The sequence below is a fragment of the Geotrypetes seraphini genome, chromosome 16 (genome assembly GCF_902459505.1).
Source record: "Geotrypetes seraphini chromosome 16, aGeoSer1.1, whole genome shotgun sequence".
In the NCBI taxonomy this organism is placed as follows: Eukaryota; Metazoa; Chordata; class Amphibia; order Gymnophiona; family Dermophiidae; genus Geotrypetes; species Geotrypetes seraphini.
This window is the reverse complement of record NC_047099.1, coordinates 9,097,666-9,118,460: the sequence shown is the minus strand read 5'-3', so window position 1 is coordinate 9,118,460 and position 20,795 is coordinate 9,097,666. Positions and strand designations below refer to the sequence as shown.

The following is a 20,795-nucleotide window of genomic DNA, read 5'->3' as shown; positions in this document are numbered from 1 at the left end:
TTTCCTGCACATTTAAATAAAGGCTGAATTGCATAAACCAGCTTCTCTCATTGATTGTTGTATGTTTCTTTATCTACACTGTAGTAGTTAATTTTCACTGAATATCTATTGATGTGAATCAGGCAGATGTCTCTCCTGGCTGCTTAAACTGCATTAAATATCACCCCTATAATTATTATATTTTGTATATGAGATATCTTTATTGGATACTGAAGGGTCAAATTTAGCCATCAACGATCAGAGTTATATTGATCGTCGTCAGCATTAAATCCCGGAAATTCAATACTGGACCATATCCAGCATTGAATTTTTGGTTTTGTGGAGCTAGATCATAGATAGCTGGTTAAGTAGGATATTCAGTATAAAGATAGGATTGATTTTATGCATTCCTTTTCATGTGGTAAACCTAACATAGAAGCAAGATGGCCGATAAAGGCCAAATGGCCCATCCAGTCTGTTCATCTACAGCATCCACTATCTCCTTTGCTCGCTCCCTATGGGCTAAAGATCTTTACAACTGCATTGTGAAGTTATAGAGCATTATTGTTATACGCTAACATGACTCTTAACACTTGCATTGTGAGGTCATAGATCTTTATAGTTATAGAAACATAGAAATATGATGGCAGATAAAGGCCAAATATTTCATCCAGTCTGTCCATTCTCATCATCCACTATCTTCTCCTCATCCTATAGGATAAAGCTCATTACACCTGCATTGTGAGGTCATCGAGCTTTATGGTTATAGAAACATAATCCTATATAAAAAAAAAATGTCCTTTTATTTATATCTTTCTTTAAAAATACATCATTTATTACATATAATTACTAAAAACAATCATACTACTACAAGTGTAAAGTGCAAAGTGCAAAGTGCAACTATGTGCCAAATCAAACTGTGCCACAGCAATAACCACTGGGGTAAACTCTAATATTGCCTCATTGGATTGTAAACACTTGTCCTAAATTAACCATGATTTTAATAGTTCATATAGTTCAATAATTCATCTGCTTAAATGTCAAATGAATAATTCAATCATAGATCCAATCCAAAAGAGATGCCTATTAGCACTTATCTCGATCTTTTTGCTCTGTGAAATCTTCTTCGGTACTGCCGTGACCAGATAGGGTAACTCAATAAGTGATTCAAAGTGTCGAATATTCTACTATCTCATCTTCTGCTATCAAGGAGGATATTGTTAGCAGATAATGAGGTTCGCCACCCCCCCAATAGCTGTTTTTGTGCTGGGCACTTACCCTCAAATTCTATATATGGCGAATACAAAATTGATACTGATAAGAGCAGAGCTTAGTACAGTTGTATAAAAGGCACCTGCTATATATAGAATCTCACTTAATACTGATACACAGCATAATATTTAGGCCAAGGAAAACCATATCTAAATACCTGCGCTTAAGTTGTGCATATTCTCTAACAGTAGGCCTAACTTTTAGGAATGCCCATAACCCGCCCATGCGCCTCCACTGGCCTCCCCCCTTCTGATGGGCTTCACTTTGTAAAATGCACCTACAAAGTTGTGCGTGTAACTTCTAATGAGTTCCAATTAGCATCAATTAGTGAGTGCTAATTGCCAATTATTTGTGCCGATTGGCTTGTTAAAAAATTAAGTTGTGCGTGTAATGTATTTGTAAGTGTAACATAGGAAACCATGCATTGAATTTGGGCCGTACCGCTTAAGTGCTGCTGAAAATGACCCGTTAACCCCAAACAGCTGTTTCTGGGTGGTTTGAAAAGTTCGGTAAAAATGCAAGTTAAACAATGGAGTCTCCACTGAGGTCTATACGCTTACCCCCTCTTTTACTAAGGCGCGCTAACCGATTAGCGCATACTAATCGAATTAGCGCGCGCTAAACCATAACACATCCATAGCCTAACATGCGCTAACTTGATTAGTACACGCTAATTGGTTAGCGCACCTTGGTAAAAGAGGGCCATAGTCCAGCGAGTGTCGAGTCTTTTCGTAAGCTATTTTTCCTACAAAACAAAACAAAAAACTGGACTCTCCTTGGACAGTTTAGTAACTAATGTGTAGATGTGTGCTAAAATGATTTGACTGGATGTGAGAAGACTTGAAGTTCATTCTACTGACCATCAAATGTTTGTCCCCGTTCTTATTGGATCCCTTTCACTCTCTTTGTCTCCTACACAGTCCCTTAATCCTGCAGTCGCCTTCTATAGTTGCCTTCTTGTGTGTCTTGCTTACATTAAAAAAAAATCAAACAAAACAGAATTTTTGTATGGACTTTGTTCAAACTGTAAATTAACACCCCCTCTCGCCTCCCCCCAAAAGAAAGAATCCTTCTTAGTTTTATTAGACTTTGCTCGGTGTTCCTGAAATTTTAGGTTCATTATTTTTTATTATGGAACTAGCCTACGATTGAAACATGATTATTAAAAGTATGTTTTCTCAACAAATAAACAATTTTGGTTTTTCTCTCGGGAGACCTGAATCTTGTTTTTGTGCTTACATTAAAAAATCTTGAAATGGAGTACCACCATCTTGTGGTAACTTCTTAATCTGTCTGCACTAACCATGTGTGAAAAACTGGTTCTATGTTTTTTTGAGGGGTCATGTAAGGGTGGACAGTGGGTCTTTCTGTGCTAAACAGTTATGGGGAAATTCTATAAACAATTAAACTTAGGTCCTACTGGCACCTAAGTTAATTGAGAAACGCCTTTTGAAATGGCGATTTACATTGAATTTAAAGCGCCTACCAGCTTCTAAATAAAAGGTGCTGGAATCACGCCTCCGTAGGCAGCTACCAGCACCTAACACCACTCCGGGCGTGGCTTACACTAGAAGTGGATTAGACACTATAAAGTACCTATGTTGGTGTGATTCATGGCAAAGATAGGCACCGTAAATGTAGGCCTGGGGAACCCTGACTTAAATTTCCAGCGCCTACCTTTCACAGAGGCACAATTCTCTATACGGCGCCATCACACGATTGACATGCGATCAGCGGCTGCTTTGTAGACAGCTGCCGATATCAGTGTCATATAGAGAATCTGGGCCATAGTGCAAAAAAGGGGAAAAACTGGTTAGTTATTACTGTCAAAAAGATTTCACAGGGAACAATCTTGTACTAGTGTCGGGAAATTGAAATTAGAACAAAAAAGACTAGTATGAAAATGCTACCATCCCTTATCATGCCAATTAGCATCAATGCTAGTGTAAAAGTTAGTGTAAAAGTCAAAAACAAAAAACATATAAGGTATCTATAATATGCTCAGAGACCTGGAGGCCATATGAGGGAACCCCACCCCAAAAGCCTCTCCACCCAATCATTGCTACAAAAATATATGTTGGCATGATAAAAAAAGGAATCACGAGTAGATCGGAGAAAGTTAGAATGCCACTTTATAGGGCAATGGTCAGACCACACTTGGAATACTGTGTCCAACAGGATCTAAAACTGCTGGAGAGGGTGCAGACATGAGCATCGAAGCTAATAGAAGGTATGGAGAACTTGGAATACGAGGAACGACTTAAGAGACTGGGATTGGTCTCCCTTGAGAAAAGGAGGCTGCGAGGGGATATGATCGAGACTTTCAAAATACTGAAAGGAATCGACAAAATAGAGCAGGAAAAAATATTATTTACAATGTCCAATGTGACATGGACAAGAGGACATGGACTGAAGTTAAGGGAGGACAAGTCCAGGACAAATATCAGGAAGTTCTGCTTCACACAACGAGTGGTGGACATCTGGAATGCTCTCCCAGAGGAGGTTATTGCGGAATCCACCGTTCTAGGATTTAAAAGCAAACTAGATGCACATCTCCTTACGAGAGGCATAGAGGGATATGGGTGACTAAAATTACGCCAGGTGTATACCTGGCTCGCCGGACTTGATGGACCGAAGGTCTGATCCGGAGATGGCAGTTCTTATGCTCTTATGTTCTTATGATTTTCACTAGACGTCAATAAATACTCTTCAGTATTGTGGAAAAAGTTTTTCAAAAAGACTTATCTCAAAAATATTCAAGGGTCCCCATGTAGACTATGTTTCGTTTCCTGATTCAGGGACACCGATTCAAGCTTGGAATACTTTTAAATGTGACAGGTCTCTCTTAATCATAGATTTTTACTTGTACGCCATGTTTTCTGGCAGTGATGGAAACACCATAAATTGAAAAGTACCATCACAAAGTGATTAAAAATAATAACTAAATTAATTAGTTAGTAGGCACCTACCACTTCAAGGCAGGTGTCTACTCCATGGTGCCTACAAGAGAGTAGGTGTGATTAGTGGTGGGTTCTGGGTAGAGTTTGGGCATGGTTTGACTTAGGTGCTGGTAAGCACCTAACTTAGATGCACTCTTTTAGGCCAAGAAAATCCTGGCATATATGGAGTGCTCCAAAGGTTTCAATACCTAAGACTGCTTAGGCACTGTTAGGTCTGATTCTATAAATGGCATCTAGCAGATGATTGACAATTGCACTCTTTGGCACCTAGAAAATAGGCCCTTGTTTATAGAATCAGGGCCTAAGTGCTTAAGTAATAATTTTTTTTCAAAATGGCCTCATGCTTATGGCAACATTTGCACATTGCCATTAATATATAAAATATAAAAAAGGCATTCTTACTGATGCTCGTGGGAAAGACTTACATAAGGGTATGCTAAGGCCAGTTTTTAATCACAGCTTAGTAAAAGGGTCCCTGAGTTGTACCTAAGGCAATCGAGGCTTAAGGCAGCGAAGGCTTAAGGTAGCGAAACTGGACAGACAACTCACCAATCTGCTGATTTCGACCACAGACTACAAAACCTTCAAAAAAGAAACAAAAACCAAAACCAATATAACACAACCAGACATGTCCCAAACTCCTCCTGCAATACTATCTACTTCTTAGCAAATTAGAAAATGTTCAAACTGTTCCTTAAGTTCTTCTTATTATCTTAACAATATGCACTTCTTAATATCATAACAATTCTTATATAATCCGCCTTGAATCGCAAGGTAAAGGCAGAATAGAAATCACTATTGTAATGTAATTTATTAAGTTGTCTTAGCTGTTATACAGCAATTAATATTTTATGAACTAAGTCCTATTAAATCGCTATTTACTTTTGTGGATGATATATTTAATTTGCTTGAAGTCAGCCCTAATTTGATTAATTTTACAGCCAACATAAATTATAGCACATACAAATTACAGTCGTGGTCATCTCTGGTTCAAATGAAATTAAACAAAACAAAACCAAAATTACTTTGGTTTGGTCCAGAAATTGCAAACCTTCCAAGTTCAATTACCCTTAATTCTGGTAATGTTTTGCCAATTGAGTTTTCATCTAGAGTGTTGGGAATCTTGTTAGACTCCTCCCTCTCTTTCTATTGTCAGGTAAACCATCTGATTAAGAACATAAGAAGTTATTTCCTCATTTTGCAATTTAGGTCCAATCCATCATTTTGGCACAACTGGACTATTGTAACTCCATTTACGCGTGTTTGAGCAAAGGAAATAAAAAAAAGATGCTAGTTAATTCAAAATACTACTGCAAGATTGATCTTCAGTAAAACAAAGTATGGCCATGTGTCATCTCTGTCAAGGAGTTTACATTGGCTTCCTTTTCGATTGAGAGTTAAGTTTAAATGTGCCTGCATAGTTTTGAAATCTTATATGGTTTATTTGATTTGTTGGTCCCTCTAGCTTTAAATTCTTCAAGATATTCAAGTTGCAGAACTATCCATGTATTTAAACTTTCTTTTCCCACTGTAAAAGGTACCAGATCTATCAGTGAAATTGTTCATTCCGTCCCCTATTTACTAACAGCAATTTTGAACGACTTACCTTCTCAAATAAGATCTTGTCTATCCCTTCAAGTTTTTCCAAAAATTCTGAAAACTACTCTGTACTAAGGAAGACCCAGGGTTGCTTATATAGGAGCTCTTTATGCATTCTCTTATGTACCAGTATGAGATTAGTTTGATTTGGACTCCTGATGAAGGCTTGTGTTGAGTTCTTTGTGAGAACTTTTTATCAATAAAAAGCTTTTACAGAACTGATCACTTCGCTGTTCTCCGTTATGCTTTCCTACTCCCATTTGTTTGGATAGAAGCCTAAAATGGCAGACTCCTGCGCACCATAAAAAGAAACTTTGCAGGGCTTAGATTCTGTGCCAGTGTTTCAGAGTTGGACCACAACAAGGAGAAAAAAAAGTTGGAATGGATGGGTGACCAAATACCCTTCTGTTGAATTTTCAGAGTCATAACTAGTATTACATTACATTAGTGATTTCTATTCCGCCAATACCTTGCGGTTCAAGGCGGATTACAAACAAAGTTATCTGGCCATTTCCAGAGGGATTGAAGAGTAGAGCGAGTTGCTTCCGAGAGTTGATATGAGTCTTGCGGTGTTAGTTTGTCTTCAAGGATGTCTTGACTAGGATGGTTTTTATTTCTTTTCTGAACGATTTGTAGTCTGGAGTCGTTGTCAGTAAATCGGAGAGTTGGTAGTCTAGTTTTGCTGATTGTGTGGCTAGAAGGCCATTGTACGGTTTTTTTTTTCTTTTTTGATGCCTTTGATTGGGGGATGTGTGTACGGTTTGTGAGTTCTCCTGTGTCTGGATTAGGCGGTTGTTTAGGTAGGCTGGGCTATCTCCGTTTATGGTTTTAAATAGTAGGCAGTAGAATTTGAATTGTATTCTTGCTTTTATTGGGAGACAGTGTGAATATAACAAATTATTATGACCTCTTAGTGATAAATAATAGAATTTGGTTTGCAATGCTACATGCTATGAGCAAAAATTCCCCTAAGGTGTGTGGGAGTTCTCAGCCAGTGGTACGTCAATATCTCAGTTTCAATTGCAAGGGACAAGCAAGTTCTTTTAAAACCATTATATTGTTGCAGAAGTCACAATGGAGGAAACACAGGCAGAGCATTCTTGTGCGCCTTTAAGGACACATTGACTAAGAAAGAATGTACTTGTGCATTTTCTTTTTTAGAATGACTTACAGAATTTCTTCCTTTTCAAAATAACAGATGTGCTTTGAATTTTGATGGCAAAAAAAAAAAAAAAATCAGTGAGAAAATGACATGAATCTATTTTTCCTGCAAGATTTATCCCCATGGATTTCATAGGTTCCAAACTATAGCTTCTTGTCATTGACTTACTGGGGAATAGTCTAAATATCAACATTGTTTATTCATCTGCTTCTCTTAAGATCCTCCAAAGATTATAATCCCTCGAGCTCCAAATGCAGTTTAAATACATCACCTTGCTGCTTACTGGAGAGACAAAGAAACAGAGAAAATGAAGGCAGACACGGACCATATGACCTATCCAGTCTGCCCACCCAAACCATCTACTATCCTCTCCTTTCTCTTAGAGATCCTATGGACTTATCCCAAGCTTTCTTGAACTGAGCTACAGACTTTCTCTCCACCACGTCTATCAGGAGGCCATTCCAAGCATTGTCCATATTTTTCCATGAGGAAGGATTTCCTTAAGTCACTCCTGAGTTTGTCCCCTGTCACCTAAATCTTTTGCTCCTTCATTCCAGAGCTTCATTTCAATTGAAAGAGACTCACCTCCTGTGCATTTGTAATAATGAGGTATTTAAATATCTTTATCATATTTCCCCTTTCCTGCATCTCTTATGTACTGAGATCTTTATTCATTTTATGACGAAGACTATTGACTATTTCTATAGCCACCCTTCTTGTTGACTCCATCTTGTAACTGTTGGGAGAATTAGCGAGGCAGATACCTGCAGAATTTCTTAATGCACAAGATCTAAATATTACACTTTGTGGTGCAAGTCAGAAAACGATCCATTCAAGTGATGAGCTCTCCAAATAGAATGATGTAAGTTTCTATCTCATTTCTATTTAGTTTTATTAATGTAATTTTCAGTCTCTTACCACCATAAGAATATCTATCCAAGGGCATATGTTATCATCTCTAATTAGCAGCAATGTTTTCTTCCAGTTTTGGTATGCATTCATCTCCCATCTTGTTCACCTTGATTCTCCTTGTTCCACCTCACCTTCTGTGTCTCATTGTGTCTTCCCAAATCTTTCCTTAACTATGAAATAAACTTATTGCAGTTTTCAGATTGAAATTGTACTTCTACTCCATCAGTTCTTAATTACATACTACTATTAATTATTTCTATAGCGCTACCAGACACATGCAGCGCTGCACAGAGTCACAAAGAGTAAGAAAACAGTCCCTGCTCAAAAGAGCTTACAATCTAAACAGGATGTCATGGATACAGTTAAGGGGAACGGTTAATCAGCTGGTTGGGTTGGAGTGCAGAGGAGTAGGGTTAAGGATTGAAGGCTATATCAAAAAGGTGGGTTTTCAGTCTGTTTTTAAACAAGGGAAGGGGCATCATGGACAAACTCAGGTAATTTATTCCAGGCATAGGGGGCAGCTAGATGAAAGGAATGAAGTCTAGAATTGGCAGTGGAGGATAAGGGTAAAGCTAAGAGTAGCTTATCTGAGGAATGGAGTTCTCTGGAGGTGTATAAGGAGAGAGAAGTGAGGAGAGATATTGAGAGGTAGCAGAATGAACACACTTGTAGGTCAGCAATAAGATCTTGAACTGTATGCGATAGCACATAGGGAGCCAGTGAAGTGACTTAAGGAGAGGGGTGACATGAGCATAGCAAGGTTGGTAGAAGATGAGTCGTGCAGCAGAGTTTTGCACAGATTGCATAGATAGATTACATGGGTCAAGCTACCGGGAGGATCTGGAACAGACATGAAATTAGGTCTGTACTATCGACCACCTGGGCAATCGGAAGAGATCGACCAAGACCTGGAAGCTGAACTGAGGCAGGTAAGCAAAAGCGGAAGAGTGATGGTGATGGGGGATTTCAACTACCCTGGGATAGACTGGAGTATCGGGCACTCAAACTGCACAAGGGAGGCCAAATTCCTGGAAGCCACAAGGGACTGTTTCTTGGAACAACTGGTCATGGAACCAACACGGGGAGATGCCACTCTTGACCTAATCTTCAACGGACTAGGGGTCGGTGTTGGGACCGCTCCTTTTCAATACATTTATAAATGATCTGGAGGCGGGAACAAAATGCGAGGTCATTAAATTTGCAGACGACACCAAACTATACAGCAGGGTTGAAACAACGGAAGACTGCGAAAATCTCCAAAAGGATCTGACGACACTGGAAGAGTGGGCCAATAAGTGGCAAATGAGTTTTAACATAGGGAAGTGTAAGGTCATGCATGTAGGAAAAAAGAACCCGATGTTCAGCTACAAAATGGGGGGATCACTGCTGGGGGTAAGTAACCTTGAAAGAGACCTGGGGGTAATGGTTGATACAACACTGAAGGCATCGGCACAATGCGCCACAGCCTCAAGGAAAGCAAACAAAATGCTTGGAATCATTAAGAAGGGCATCACGGCCAGGACAAAGGAAGTCATCCTGCCACTTTATCGCGCAATGGCTTCAAAGAAGGTTTGGATAGGTTCTTAGAGAACAAGGGAATTGAGGGGTACAGATAAGAATTAAGGATAGGGATAGGAGTAGAGATAGATTATAAAAATAGTCAAGGACCACTGCTCAGGCAATGGGCCTGATGGGCCGCTGCGGGAGCGGACCGCTGGGCGAGATGGATCTCTGGTCTGACTCAGCGGAGGCAACTTCTTATGTTCTTCTTATGTTCTTATGTTCTTAGATCATAAATTCTGTTATTTACTTTAAGTGCCAGACTGATATTAAACATATTTCATTCCCTTCAGAAGAGAGGAAATCTTGTGAGATTATAGAAAGCCTCCCTGAGGTTTATTCCATGTAATTGAAGAGCAACTAGAGAAAATTGTATGAACTGTGCTCGAGTTTGGAAGGAGGCCAGTGGGTAGCACAAGGTGAGTAGATTTCATACAAGAAACATATTGATCCATGGGTTGGTGCTGGATTTATTATAATAAACCCTTCATTTGTCTACAGATGGGCAGAATTTTATTCAAAATCCTCAGAGGAGACACCATGAAGAACTTGTTCTGAGGCAATGAGATGTATAACCATTTAAAGAACCCTTTTATCAATCTATAAAAATATGTTTTCAAGGGGAATTTAAAGCCATAGAAAGTATAGCTTATAAGAAGCCGTAATCTAACACTTTGATGCTGCTCTTTGAAGAGTTAATGAGGTATAATTATGGGATGTCTGTTAGATTAAGAACAATGAGCAGCGGAATTCATTTAGGAGGCAAAGTGACTTTGTGAGGAGAGGGTTTCTTGAGCATATGAAGTTGCATATAAGCCTAATATAGAAGATAATTGGAGACAATGTTGTCTGGCAATTTATGTTCTTCTTCTTATTTCATTTTTAAAACACTGCCAGGTGAATGTAGAACGGTACAGACCCATATAAGAGACACTCCATAGAGGTTACAATCTAGTCAAGAGAAGCATATGCAGTATATAGAGCTTAGAACCAAGATATTCTTGGATAATGTATTAGAGAGTCAGGATGCAAACGTAACCTGAAAATTGTGATCTTTATCCTAGATTTGAAAAGGACTAGAGAGAGCATGGCGCATGATCTCAAGAAGTCCTTCTAAAGAATATAAATGTCCTTTGAGTGTCTGTCTCATGAGTTCTTTCTAATGTCTTGTGTATTTCTGTTTCCAACAGTTGATGAAGTGCAAGGAATGGCAGTCAAGAATGAAACCAGAATCACTCATTTCATCTTTCTAGGAATTTCCAGCAATCCAAACTTACAGATAATATACTTCATGCTGTTTCTAGTCATGTACCTCCTCACTGTAACTGGGAATCTTCTCATTATATTAACTATATACGTGGACTCTCACCTGCACTCTCCCATGTACTTCTTCCTCAGCCACCTCTCTTTCTTAGATTTGAGCATTTCAACAGTCACTGTCCCCAAATTCCTGGTAAACTTTGTCTTACAGAGCAAAACCATCTCATTAAATGGCTGCCTTGCTCAAGTATTTTTCCTGCATTTCTTTGGGGGTACAGAAATCCTTCATCTTACGCTGATGGCTTACGATCGCTACGTAGCCATCTGCAATCCTTTGCGTTATACCACGATAATGAACAAGCGAGTCTGTCTCCTGCTGATATTTTCTACTTTGGTAGGTGGTTTAATGCATGGCAGTGGTCAGGTATTTCCAGTATTTCAGCTACCATTCTGCGGTCCTAATGAGATAGATCACTTCTTTTGTGACACCCACCCCTTATCTGTGTTGGCTTGCTCTAGAACCTTCATCAGTGAAACGACAGACATGATCAACAGCGGAATCATATCCCTTTTTTCTTCCACGGTGTTGCTTGTTTCTTACACACACATCATCTCCACCATCTTAAAGATTCGTTCAACTGAGGGGAAGCTGAAAGCCTTCTCTACCTGTGCCTCCCATCTGGTGGTGGTCACTCTGTTTTTTGGCCCCCTTCTTTTTATATACATGAGACCGTCCGTGACATTTGCAGCTGACAAACTGATATCTGTTTTTTTCGCCATCGTGACGCCTTTGTTAAACCCGTTCATTTATACTCTCAGAAACGAGGAGGTAAAAAAATCCATGAAGAAACTGGTAGGTAGGAAAGTGTTTTCTCTGCATATAAATATCAACCGATTTCCTGCACAATTAAATAAAGACTGCATTGATCTTTAATCCACAGTGTAGCCCCACATAAGTGATGTGAATCAGGAAGGCGTCTCTCCTGACTGCTTAAATTGCATTAAATATTGACCCAATTACTATTATTTTGTATATGAGAGATCTTTATTGGACACTGAAAGGTCAAATTTAGCTGGCAATGATCAGTGTTATACTGATTGCCATTAACATTAAACCTAGAAATTCAGTATTGGATTATGTCCAGACTTCAGCATTGATCTTTTGGGTTTGTGGAGCCAGCTGATAAATAGCTAAGTAGGATATTCAGCATAATGGAAGGACCTGATTTTATATGTTCTTTTTTTTGTGGTAAACCTCACTTAGAAATATAAAAACGTGACTACTACTAATATTTATCACTTATAAAGCGCTGAAAGGCAGAATTGAAAAAAAGAAAAAATAGAAAAAAAGAAAAAATAAGGAGGAGGAGGTACCGCGGGGCAAATGAAGAACTAATTCCCTTCAAACTAAGCTGTTTGTCGGGCTGTCTGATACCCCTAAGGACCTCATATAGTGTATATTAAGACTGTATGTTGTACACTTAGCTGACTGTGAATACTCGAGTGCTGAGTTAGTAAAAGGGGGCCATAGTACAAAATATAGACAGCATATATAAATTCAGACATATTTTGATCACTAAATTTAAAATAAAATAATTTTTCCTACCTTGTCTGGTGATTTCATGAGTCTCTGGTTGCACTTTCATCTTCTGACTGTGCATCCAATCTTTCTTCCCTTCTTTCAGCCTGTATGCTTCCTCTCCTCCAGACCTCATTCCCTTCCCTAACTTTTTCTTCCTCTCTCCATGCCCTTTCTTTCTTTTTTCTCTCTTGATGCCCCCTTTCTTTTTTTTCTGTTTCCCTTCTGTCTCCCTGCCTGCCCCCTTTCTTTCTTTCTTTCTCTGTACCCTCCACAAAGCCACTGCTGCCACCATCGGGGGAAACAGGCCCCAAAGCCACCGCCACGGCTGCCCCAAGCTCTCTCTGCTTCCCCTGACGTCAATTCTGCCGTCGGAGAGGAAGTTCCGCCCAGCCAGGTAGCGATTGGCTGGCCCGAACTTCCTCTCCGACTGCAGCCTTAGGAGGGGTGCACAGCCGGGGCGGAACGCCTCCCCCTTGGTACACCACTGAAGACGTGGTAGCGGCTCCTCTCACAAATCCCCAACTGCGTCAGAAGTCCGATGCAGTCAGGGATCTTGAGAGGAGCCGCCACTGCATCTTTCAACTTTAAAATACACTAAGGCCGCCGCCGCTTCCTCTCACTTCCGCCCGCCCTTGAGTGAGCGACAGGAGACAATGTATGAGCGACGCCACTGAAAATAGTGAGCGATCGCTCATGCGCTCAGCTTAGAGGGAACACTGCGCAGGGCTGTGAAGTTCTATGTGGTTTGCAATGATTAAAAATGCTACAAATTGAGTAGAACTAACAAAGTTAGAAATTGGTGACTAACAGTTCTAGAGATCAGTTGTTCTAGAGATCAGCTACCTAAGTACTTCAGGAACAGATATGTTCTGAGGTATCTCCAAAATTCCCCATAGTTATCAGCATGCATAAGCAATTGTTCTAGAAGATCTTTGTCCCATAATGTTGCTTGATAAGAGAAAATATGTTGATGATGTCTTTTAAATTTACATCCTCTGATCGGTGGAGAGACAAACTTCAAGTGTGAGCTTCTCTTATGTCTATTGGTTGAGAAAGAGAAAAGGTCAGTTATAGATTTAGTAGCTAAACCAGGTAGTACCTACTTGCTTTCAGTGTGTACTCCCCACAAATATAGCAAAATAAATCGGGATGATTCAAGCAGCTCCATCTTGAAGTAGCCATAACCTCTATGGTGTTCGATCTGCAAAAATGAAATGAGGATGAGTGGAATATACACACACCTCCTATATGATCATAACTATATATAGTTAAGTTACTAAGGCAACGCTAGCTGTTTTAGCGCACGTTAAACACTGACGCGTCCATTATAGGGGTCCTTTTACAAAGGCACACTACATGGTTCAGCACTCTCTAAATATTAGCGTGCGCTAACGTTAATGCATCCATAGACTTATAATGGGCACATTAGCGTTTAGCGCATGTGTATATTTAGTGCATACTAAAATGCCTTTGTAAAAGAAGCCCATAGTCTATGCACATGTTAGCGTTTAGCACGCGCTAATATATAGCATATGCTAAAATGGCTAGCGTGCCTTAGTAAAAGGATCCAAGCCCTCCATCTCTCTCTCTCCCCAGACAATAGCTGAATACTTTCACGACAAGGTTCACAAGATTGCCCTTGAATAAACTGCAAAGTCAAATCCTTCTCCCCTAGCCACCTTCCATTCTCCTGACCTTCACGCTCATACCACCCCTTCTTCCTTTGCTCAAACAACTCAGGAAGCTCCCCTTGCCTGGTCCCATCCTCTCAACCTTCCATCAACTACTGCTGACTTTTCCTCCTTCTCTGAAATCACAGAGGAAGAGACTGCACAACTTCTGTCCTTAGCCAAGCCTACTACAAGCCTTCAGACCTTATTTGTACCCTATACTTGACCCCATCTCACATACATATATCCCTTCCATCTGCCATATCCTCAACCTATCTATTTCCCCTGCAACTGTACCCAATATCTTCAAACATGCAGTGGTTAATCTGCTTCTCAAAAAACCCTCACTGAACCCCACCTTCCAGTCCAACTATTGCTCTGTCTTCCTTCTTCAGTTTCTATCCAAGCTACTCAAGCATGCTATTCTCCATCACTGCCTTGACTTCCTTTCTTCTCAACAGATTCTTGATCCTCCACAATCATGCTTTCACCCCAACACTTCACCGAGACTGCCCTCAACAAAGTCTGCAGTTACCTGCTCATGGCCAGATCTAAAGACCTTTACGCAATCTTCATCCTTCTTGACCTATCTGCTGCTTTTGATACTATTAATCACTGCTTACTCCAAGTTTCCAAGTTTATTAGTTTTTTAATATCCCGATCATAAAATGAATATCTGACCGGGTTTACAATTATAAATAAAGAAAATTAAAAGAAAAAACAAAACATAATTTAATATGTAAAAAAGTAAATAGAGTGAACGAGTATGACATTTACAGACAAACTAGAAAGTGAGGAAAGATGGGGAGGTGGGAAAAAGTTACATAATTAAAGAAGAAGAAAGGATATAGAGGGTTAAAGGGGATGACACATAAGGGGTAGGGGTGTAATAAATAAGATGGTGGACTGTTTCAAAGAAAAAAAAAAAAAAAAAAAAGTTTTGAGATTAATTTTAAATTTTTGTAGTTGTAATTCATCACGAAGATATTGAGGAAGAGAGTTCCATAAGGTAGGTGCTGTTATTGCGAAATTAGTTTTTCTAGTGTAATAGGATTCTTTTAAGGATGGTACTCCTTGATATGCTGTCCTTACTTGGCTTCCGTGAATCTGTCCTTTCCTGGTTTGCCTCCAGCCTCTCCCGTCTCCCGTCACATCTTTAGTGTATGTATTGTTGGGTCTTCGTCTGCTGCTATGCTGCTAGTGGTTGGCGTACTCCAAGGTTCTGTCTTAGGACCTCTTATTTTTTCCCTGTGCCCTGATCTCCTCCCCTGGCTTCCAGTATCACCTATATGATGACGTCCAGATCTACCTCTCTTCCCCTGAAATTTCACCTAAAGTCCAAGAAAAAGTCTCAGCCTGTCTGGCAGAGATTGATGCCTGGATGTCTCACCACCACCTGAAATTAAACATATGCTCCTCTTTCCTCCTAAACCCTCTGTTCTCCCTCTCTGTAAATTATACTATTATCATTCCAGTCTCCTCTGCTCACAACCTTGGAGTTGTCTTCCACTCTGACCTCTCATTTTCTACGCACATCCAACAGACTGCAAAAGCCTATCACTTCTATCTGTACAACATCGCAAAAATTCACCCATTCCTCTCTGAGCACACGACCCGGATCTTTGTCCACACTCTCGTAACTTCACGTTTAGACTTCTGCAATTTACTTCTAACAAGTCTCGCGCTGAACCGCCTCCCGCCCTACAATAAGTGCAAAACTCAGTCGCACAACTTATCTACTACCAAACCCATTACACTCACTTTACCCCTCTCCTCAAATCACTCCACTGGCTCCCTATCCACCTCCGCAAACAGTTCAAACTCTTATCACTAACCTGCAAGTGTGTTTCATTGCCACAAATCCTCAGTATCTCTCCATATATGTCTCCCCCAAGAACTCCATTCCTCAGATAAGTTGCTTTTATGTGTACCCAATTCCAGTGCCAATTCCAGACTTTGTTCCTTTCATATAGCTGGCCCCATATGCCTTGAATAAACTACCTGAGTTTGTTCTAGTCCATTGCCCTTTCCCTTGTTTAAAAGCAGACTGAAAACCCACCTTTTTGATATAGCCTTCAACCCATAACCCTACTTCCCTCTGCCCACTGCTCAACACCATACCCAACAGATTAACAATTCCCCCTAACTGTATCCCCTGTTTGTCTTTCTTGTCTGTTTAGACTGTAAGCTCTTTGAGCAGAGACTGTCTCCTTTGTTACTCTGTACAGCGCTGTGTCCATCTGGGTAACACTCTAGAAATAATAAGTAGTAGTAGTAATAGCATGCGATGAAGCTACTAAGTAGTAGATTTTTAAAACAAACCAGAAAAAAATATTTATTCACACAATGTGCAATTAACCTCTGGAATTGGTTGCCAGAGAATGTGGTGAAATCAGTTAGCTTAGTGGAGTTTCAAAAAGGTTTGGATAATTTCCTAAAAGAGAAGTCCATAGGCCAATATTGAGATGGCTTGGGGAAATCCACTGCTTATTCCTAGGATAAGCAGAATAAAATCTGTTTTACTACTTGGGATCCAGCTAGGTACTTTGGACTTGGGTTGGCCACTGTTGGAAATAGGCTACTGGGCTTGATGGACCTTCGGTCTGTCCCAGTATGGCAACTCTTATGCTCTTATGTGAGCCAAGTATAGGGCAATCAAGCCATTGTGACATCACTGCTGAGGTTGGCTCTCAGGCATTGGTGGAATGAGGCATTATGACATCATAATCTCAGCTCTGGAATGTTGCTACTCTTTGGGTTTCTGCCAGGTACTTGGGACCTGGGTTGGCCACTGTTGGAAACAGGATACTGGGCTTGATGGACCTTCGGTCTGTCCCAGTATGTCAATTCTTACGTTCTTATGTGAGCCAAGTATAGAACAATGAAGCCATTGTGACATCACTGATGAGGTTGGCTCTTAGGCATTGGTGGAATGAGGCATTATGACATCATAATCTCAGCTCTGGAATGTTGCTACTCTTTGGGTTTCTATCTGGTACTTGGGACCTGGATTGGCCACTGTTGGAAACAGAATACTGGGTTTGATGGACCTTCGGTCTATCCAAGTATGGCAACTCTTATATTCTTAAGTGAGCTAAGTCTAGGACAATGAAGCCATTGTGACATCACTGATGAGGCTGGCTCTCAGGCATTGGTGGAATGAGGCATTATGACATCACAATCACAGCTCTGGAATGTTGCTACTCTTTGGGTTTCTGCCAGGTACTTGGGACCTGGGTTGGCCTACTGGGCTTGATGGACCATCAGTCTGTCGCAGTCTGTCAATTCCTATGTTCTTATGTTCGTTGGGAGCCTCAAACAACTTGGTTACACCTTATGATTGAAGCCATGATATTGCTACACCACCTTGGACAGCAAAAATGTGGATGACACACTCTTGTGAACTTTAGAAGAAATGTTTGCTGGGACTCAGGTACAGTGCAAACATTTGGAAGATGGGTCACAGAGAGGAATAAAAAGGGTAGGAATGGAAAAGCCCTTCTGTTGAACTTTCAGAGGGTCACAACTGGTGTAATTAATTATTATGACCTGTTAATGATACAGAATTGGTTTGAGATGCTGACATACTACTACTTATCACTAATTTAGCACTGAAAGGATACGCAGCGCTGTACATTTTGCCATTTGTAGACAGTACAGATATCAGCCGAGCAGAGCTCATGCAGGGGCGGGGGGGTGGGGGGTGGGGGGTGGAGGAGGATCATAAACAATCCCTTTAAGGTATGTGGAAGTCCTCAGCTAGTGACCCTACCATGGTGGTTGCTGGATCAATATGCCAGTTTCAGTTGCAAGGGATATAAGCATGTTTTAAGGAACTTCCAGGGAGACAGACTGTCTCTCGTAACTGATACCATGATATTGCTGCACCAGCTACAAAAGTAGAAACACAGGCAGAATAATCTGGTATGGATTTGAGGGAATATTACCCCCCCCCCAAAAAAAAGAATGCACATCTCTTTTTTTCATATGATTTAAAGAATTTATTTCTCTTGAACCCCCTCCCCCCCCCCCCCCCCGATAAACTATGAATTTTGGCAACAAGAACAAAATCAATGAGACAAGAGGCTTGCATCTATTCTTCCTGCAAGATTTATCCACATGGACACTACAGGGTCCAAAGTATTGTTTTCTCACTGATGTACTAATGGAAACATTGCTTAATCTCCTGCATCTCATAATCCCAAGAGCCCCACATACAGTTTATATTCATCACTTTGCAGCTTATTGGAGAGACATAGAAGCATAGGATGATAAAGGTAGATAAAGACCATACGACCTACACAAACTGACCATCCAAGGCATATACTATCCTTTTCTCTCTTCAGAGATCCTACACACTTATTCTAAGCTTTCTTGAATTACAATCTTCCATCTGGAGACTGTTCCACAAATTCATCACCTTTGTAGTGGAAAAGTATTTCCTTAGATGACTTCTGAATCTGCATCCTCATTCCAGAGCTTCCTTTGAACTGAAAGAGACTAACCTCCTGTGCGTTTAGGCCACTGAGCTATTGAAACATTTGTATCATTTCTTCCGTCTCCTGCCTTTCTTGCAAAATATACATATTGAGATCTTTAAGGCTGCCCGATACATTTTATGAGGACTAGTGACCTTTGTTTTAAGGCCATCCTCTGGACTGACTCTGTCTCTAGCTGTTGAGAGAGAGCTAAAAAGACAGAGACCTATTATTTAAAATTTCTGAATGAACACCATCTAAGAATTACACTTTGAGGTAATTTTTGGTAATATGTTTGGTATGTGAATATGAGCCTGGTAAAAATAATCTATTCAAGTGATGATCTCTCCAAATAATATGTGGTAAGTATCTATCGATATTTTTCAGTCTTTTAACATAACAGTTTAAAAATGTAGTTTGCAAATATAATTCATGTACAGGGTAATGGTGGGAAACAGAAAAGGATGTGCAAGTTAAATAATGTTATGATTTATATTTTCAAATTTACAATTTAAGAAATGACAAATACCGACATGAAAATTGAGAGAAAAGGGTATATATCTTGTAATAAATTATCCAAACCATAATATTGCAAGGAGCCACTGAAACTTTTCAGTCCAACTAACAAAGCTGGGGGAATCCACTGTTTTTCTTCCGAAGACAAATATGGAACAAATAAAATGGAAAATCGCTTGACCAAGTGAATAGCCCTCAGTGGAGACTGCCCCAACTTTGCTGGGTGGGCTGAGAACGTTTCAGCAGCCCCTCATATATTAAATATCACGTCATTGCAAATGCAGGCAAAAAGGAGGAGAGAGCTTGAAATCTCAAGTGAATTCTCTAGACAATGTCAGGTAAAATTTCAGGGAAAAGAATATCTTTTTTTCTTGAGCCAACACAATTGGAGAAATTCAATCAAAGAGTAGGTCATCCGCTTAATGGGATGGAAAAGTAGACCTGAATGATCATTCTTAGTTTGTAGAGTGGAGACATGTAAGTTTCAAGTTTATTTAAAATATTTGATATGATCGCAATATCCAAATCCAATGCGATTTACAAAGAATTTAAAAAAATAAAAACTCAAACAAACAGGACATTAGAAATAATTATAACATAAAGATGCAGTTGACGGGGGGAGGGGGGGGTAATAACAAATTGAAGTAAATACAATTCCAAAATAAATGAAAAAGGATGGGTAAAGAGACAAAAGGTTAGGGAGCGTTACCCACTTAATTTCTACTTAATAGTGTTCCTTGTCCAGATATATTCCAGAATGAGGTCTATGATTTTAATTGGGTCAGTTAAAGGTATACAGCCAACTTTTTAGTAGGCTTTTGAATTTGTTAAGTAATTTTTCTTCTCTTATGTTGTAAGGAAGCAAGTTTCAAATTGGTTTTGGGTTTATTTTGGGGAATAGTAGAAGAATGGGCTAAAGATATGATGTGTGTGTGTGTGGGGGGGGGGAGGTCCTTTTTCTAGTTAATGATTTTCCTTATATTCTTGTTTTAGTTTACATGACATTTCTAACCAGCAATAGTCTTATTTGCCTGTTTCAATATATATTCATTTCCTGTCCTGTTCACTTTGTTTCTCATTTTCTCACCTCACCTGTTGTATCTCATTGTCTCGTCCAACTTTTTCCTTAACGAAGCAAAAGAAAGCAATCATTGCCCCCCAAACCTTGAATAGAGCATCAAGTTTAAATAGGAAGAGTTAGAAGGCAATTGTCAAATTGGAATTGTATTACCAGTGTCATCACTTCCTGATTACATAAATCGTTATTAATTCTATGATTTACTTCTAGACACATTTCACTCACTTCAGAAGAAAGGAATTCTTCACTGGAAGTTTTGTGAGATTATAAAAAGTTCCACTGATGACTAGAGAATCATCGGTGGAATGTCTTGAGAAAACAGTTGGACAGTGCGTGAGTCTGTGGAAAGGAGACCAGTGGGTATCACACAGTGAGTAGACTTCATGCTGATATGAGCCTGGTTTGTGCTGACCTGGATACATGGGATTGGATCGTTTTTATTTTTTTTTTAAGAGTTCTTTACTACAAATGGGCAGACTTTGGTTCACAATCCATAGGGTTCCCATACAGAATTTGCTATGAAGCACTGACCCACCTCCTTTACAAGTCATTTTAGCATTTTTAGCACCGACCGCAGTGGTAAGAACTCCAACGCTCATAGAATTCCTTTGAGCATTGGAGTTTTTACCACGGCGGCCGGTGCTAAAAACGCTAGAGAAGCTTTGTAAAGGGGGGGGGGGTGAAATATAGAATAGATTAAACAAATTTTTTATCGACCTATCAAAGTGTTGTCAAGGGCATTTTAAAATCCAAGAAGGTAACTTAAG

At 39.8% G+C, this 20,795-nt stretch overlaps 1 protein-coding gene across 1 annotated transcript; it reads left to right on the top strand.

The window, feature by feature from the left end:
* The first annotated feature begins 10,651 nt into the window (after window positions 1-10,651).
* LOC117350517 (olfactory receptor 1509-like) lies at window positions 10,652-11,638 on the top strand. The gene has a single exon (XM_033924814.1). It carries the CDS (start codon window positions 10,652-10,654, stop codon window positions 11,636-11,638), a length of 987 nt encoding a protein of 328 aa, XP_033780705.1.
* The last annotated feature ends 9,157 nt before the right edge of the window (window positions 11,639-20,795 follow it).

Bases quoted from the DNA above. Each gene is read 5' to 3' on its own strand.
- LOC117350517 (XM_033924814.1), top strand. From the start codon at position 10,652: ATGGCAGTCAAGAATGAAACCAGAATCACTCATTTCATCTTTCTAGGA.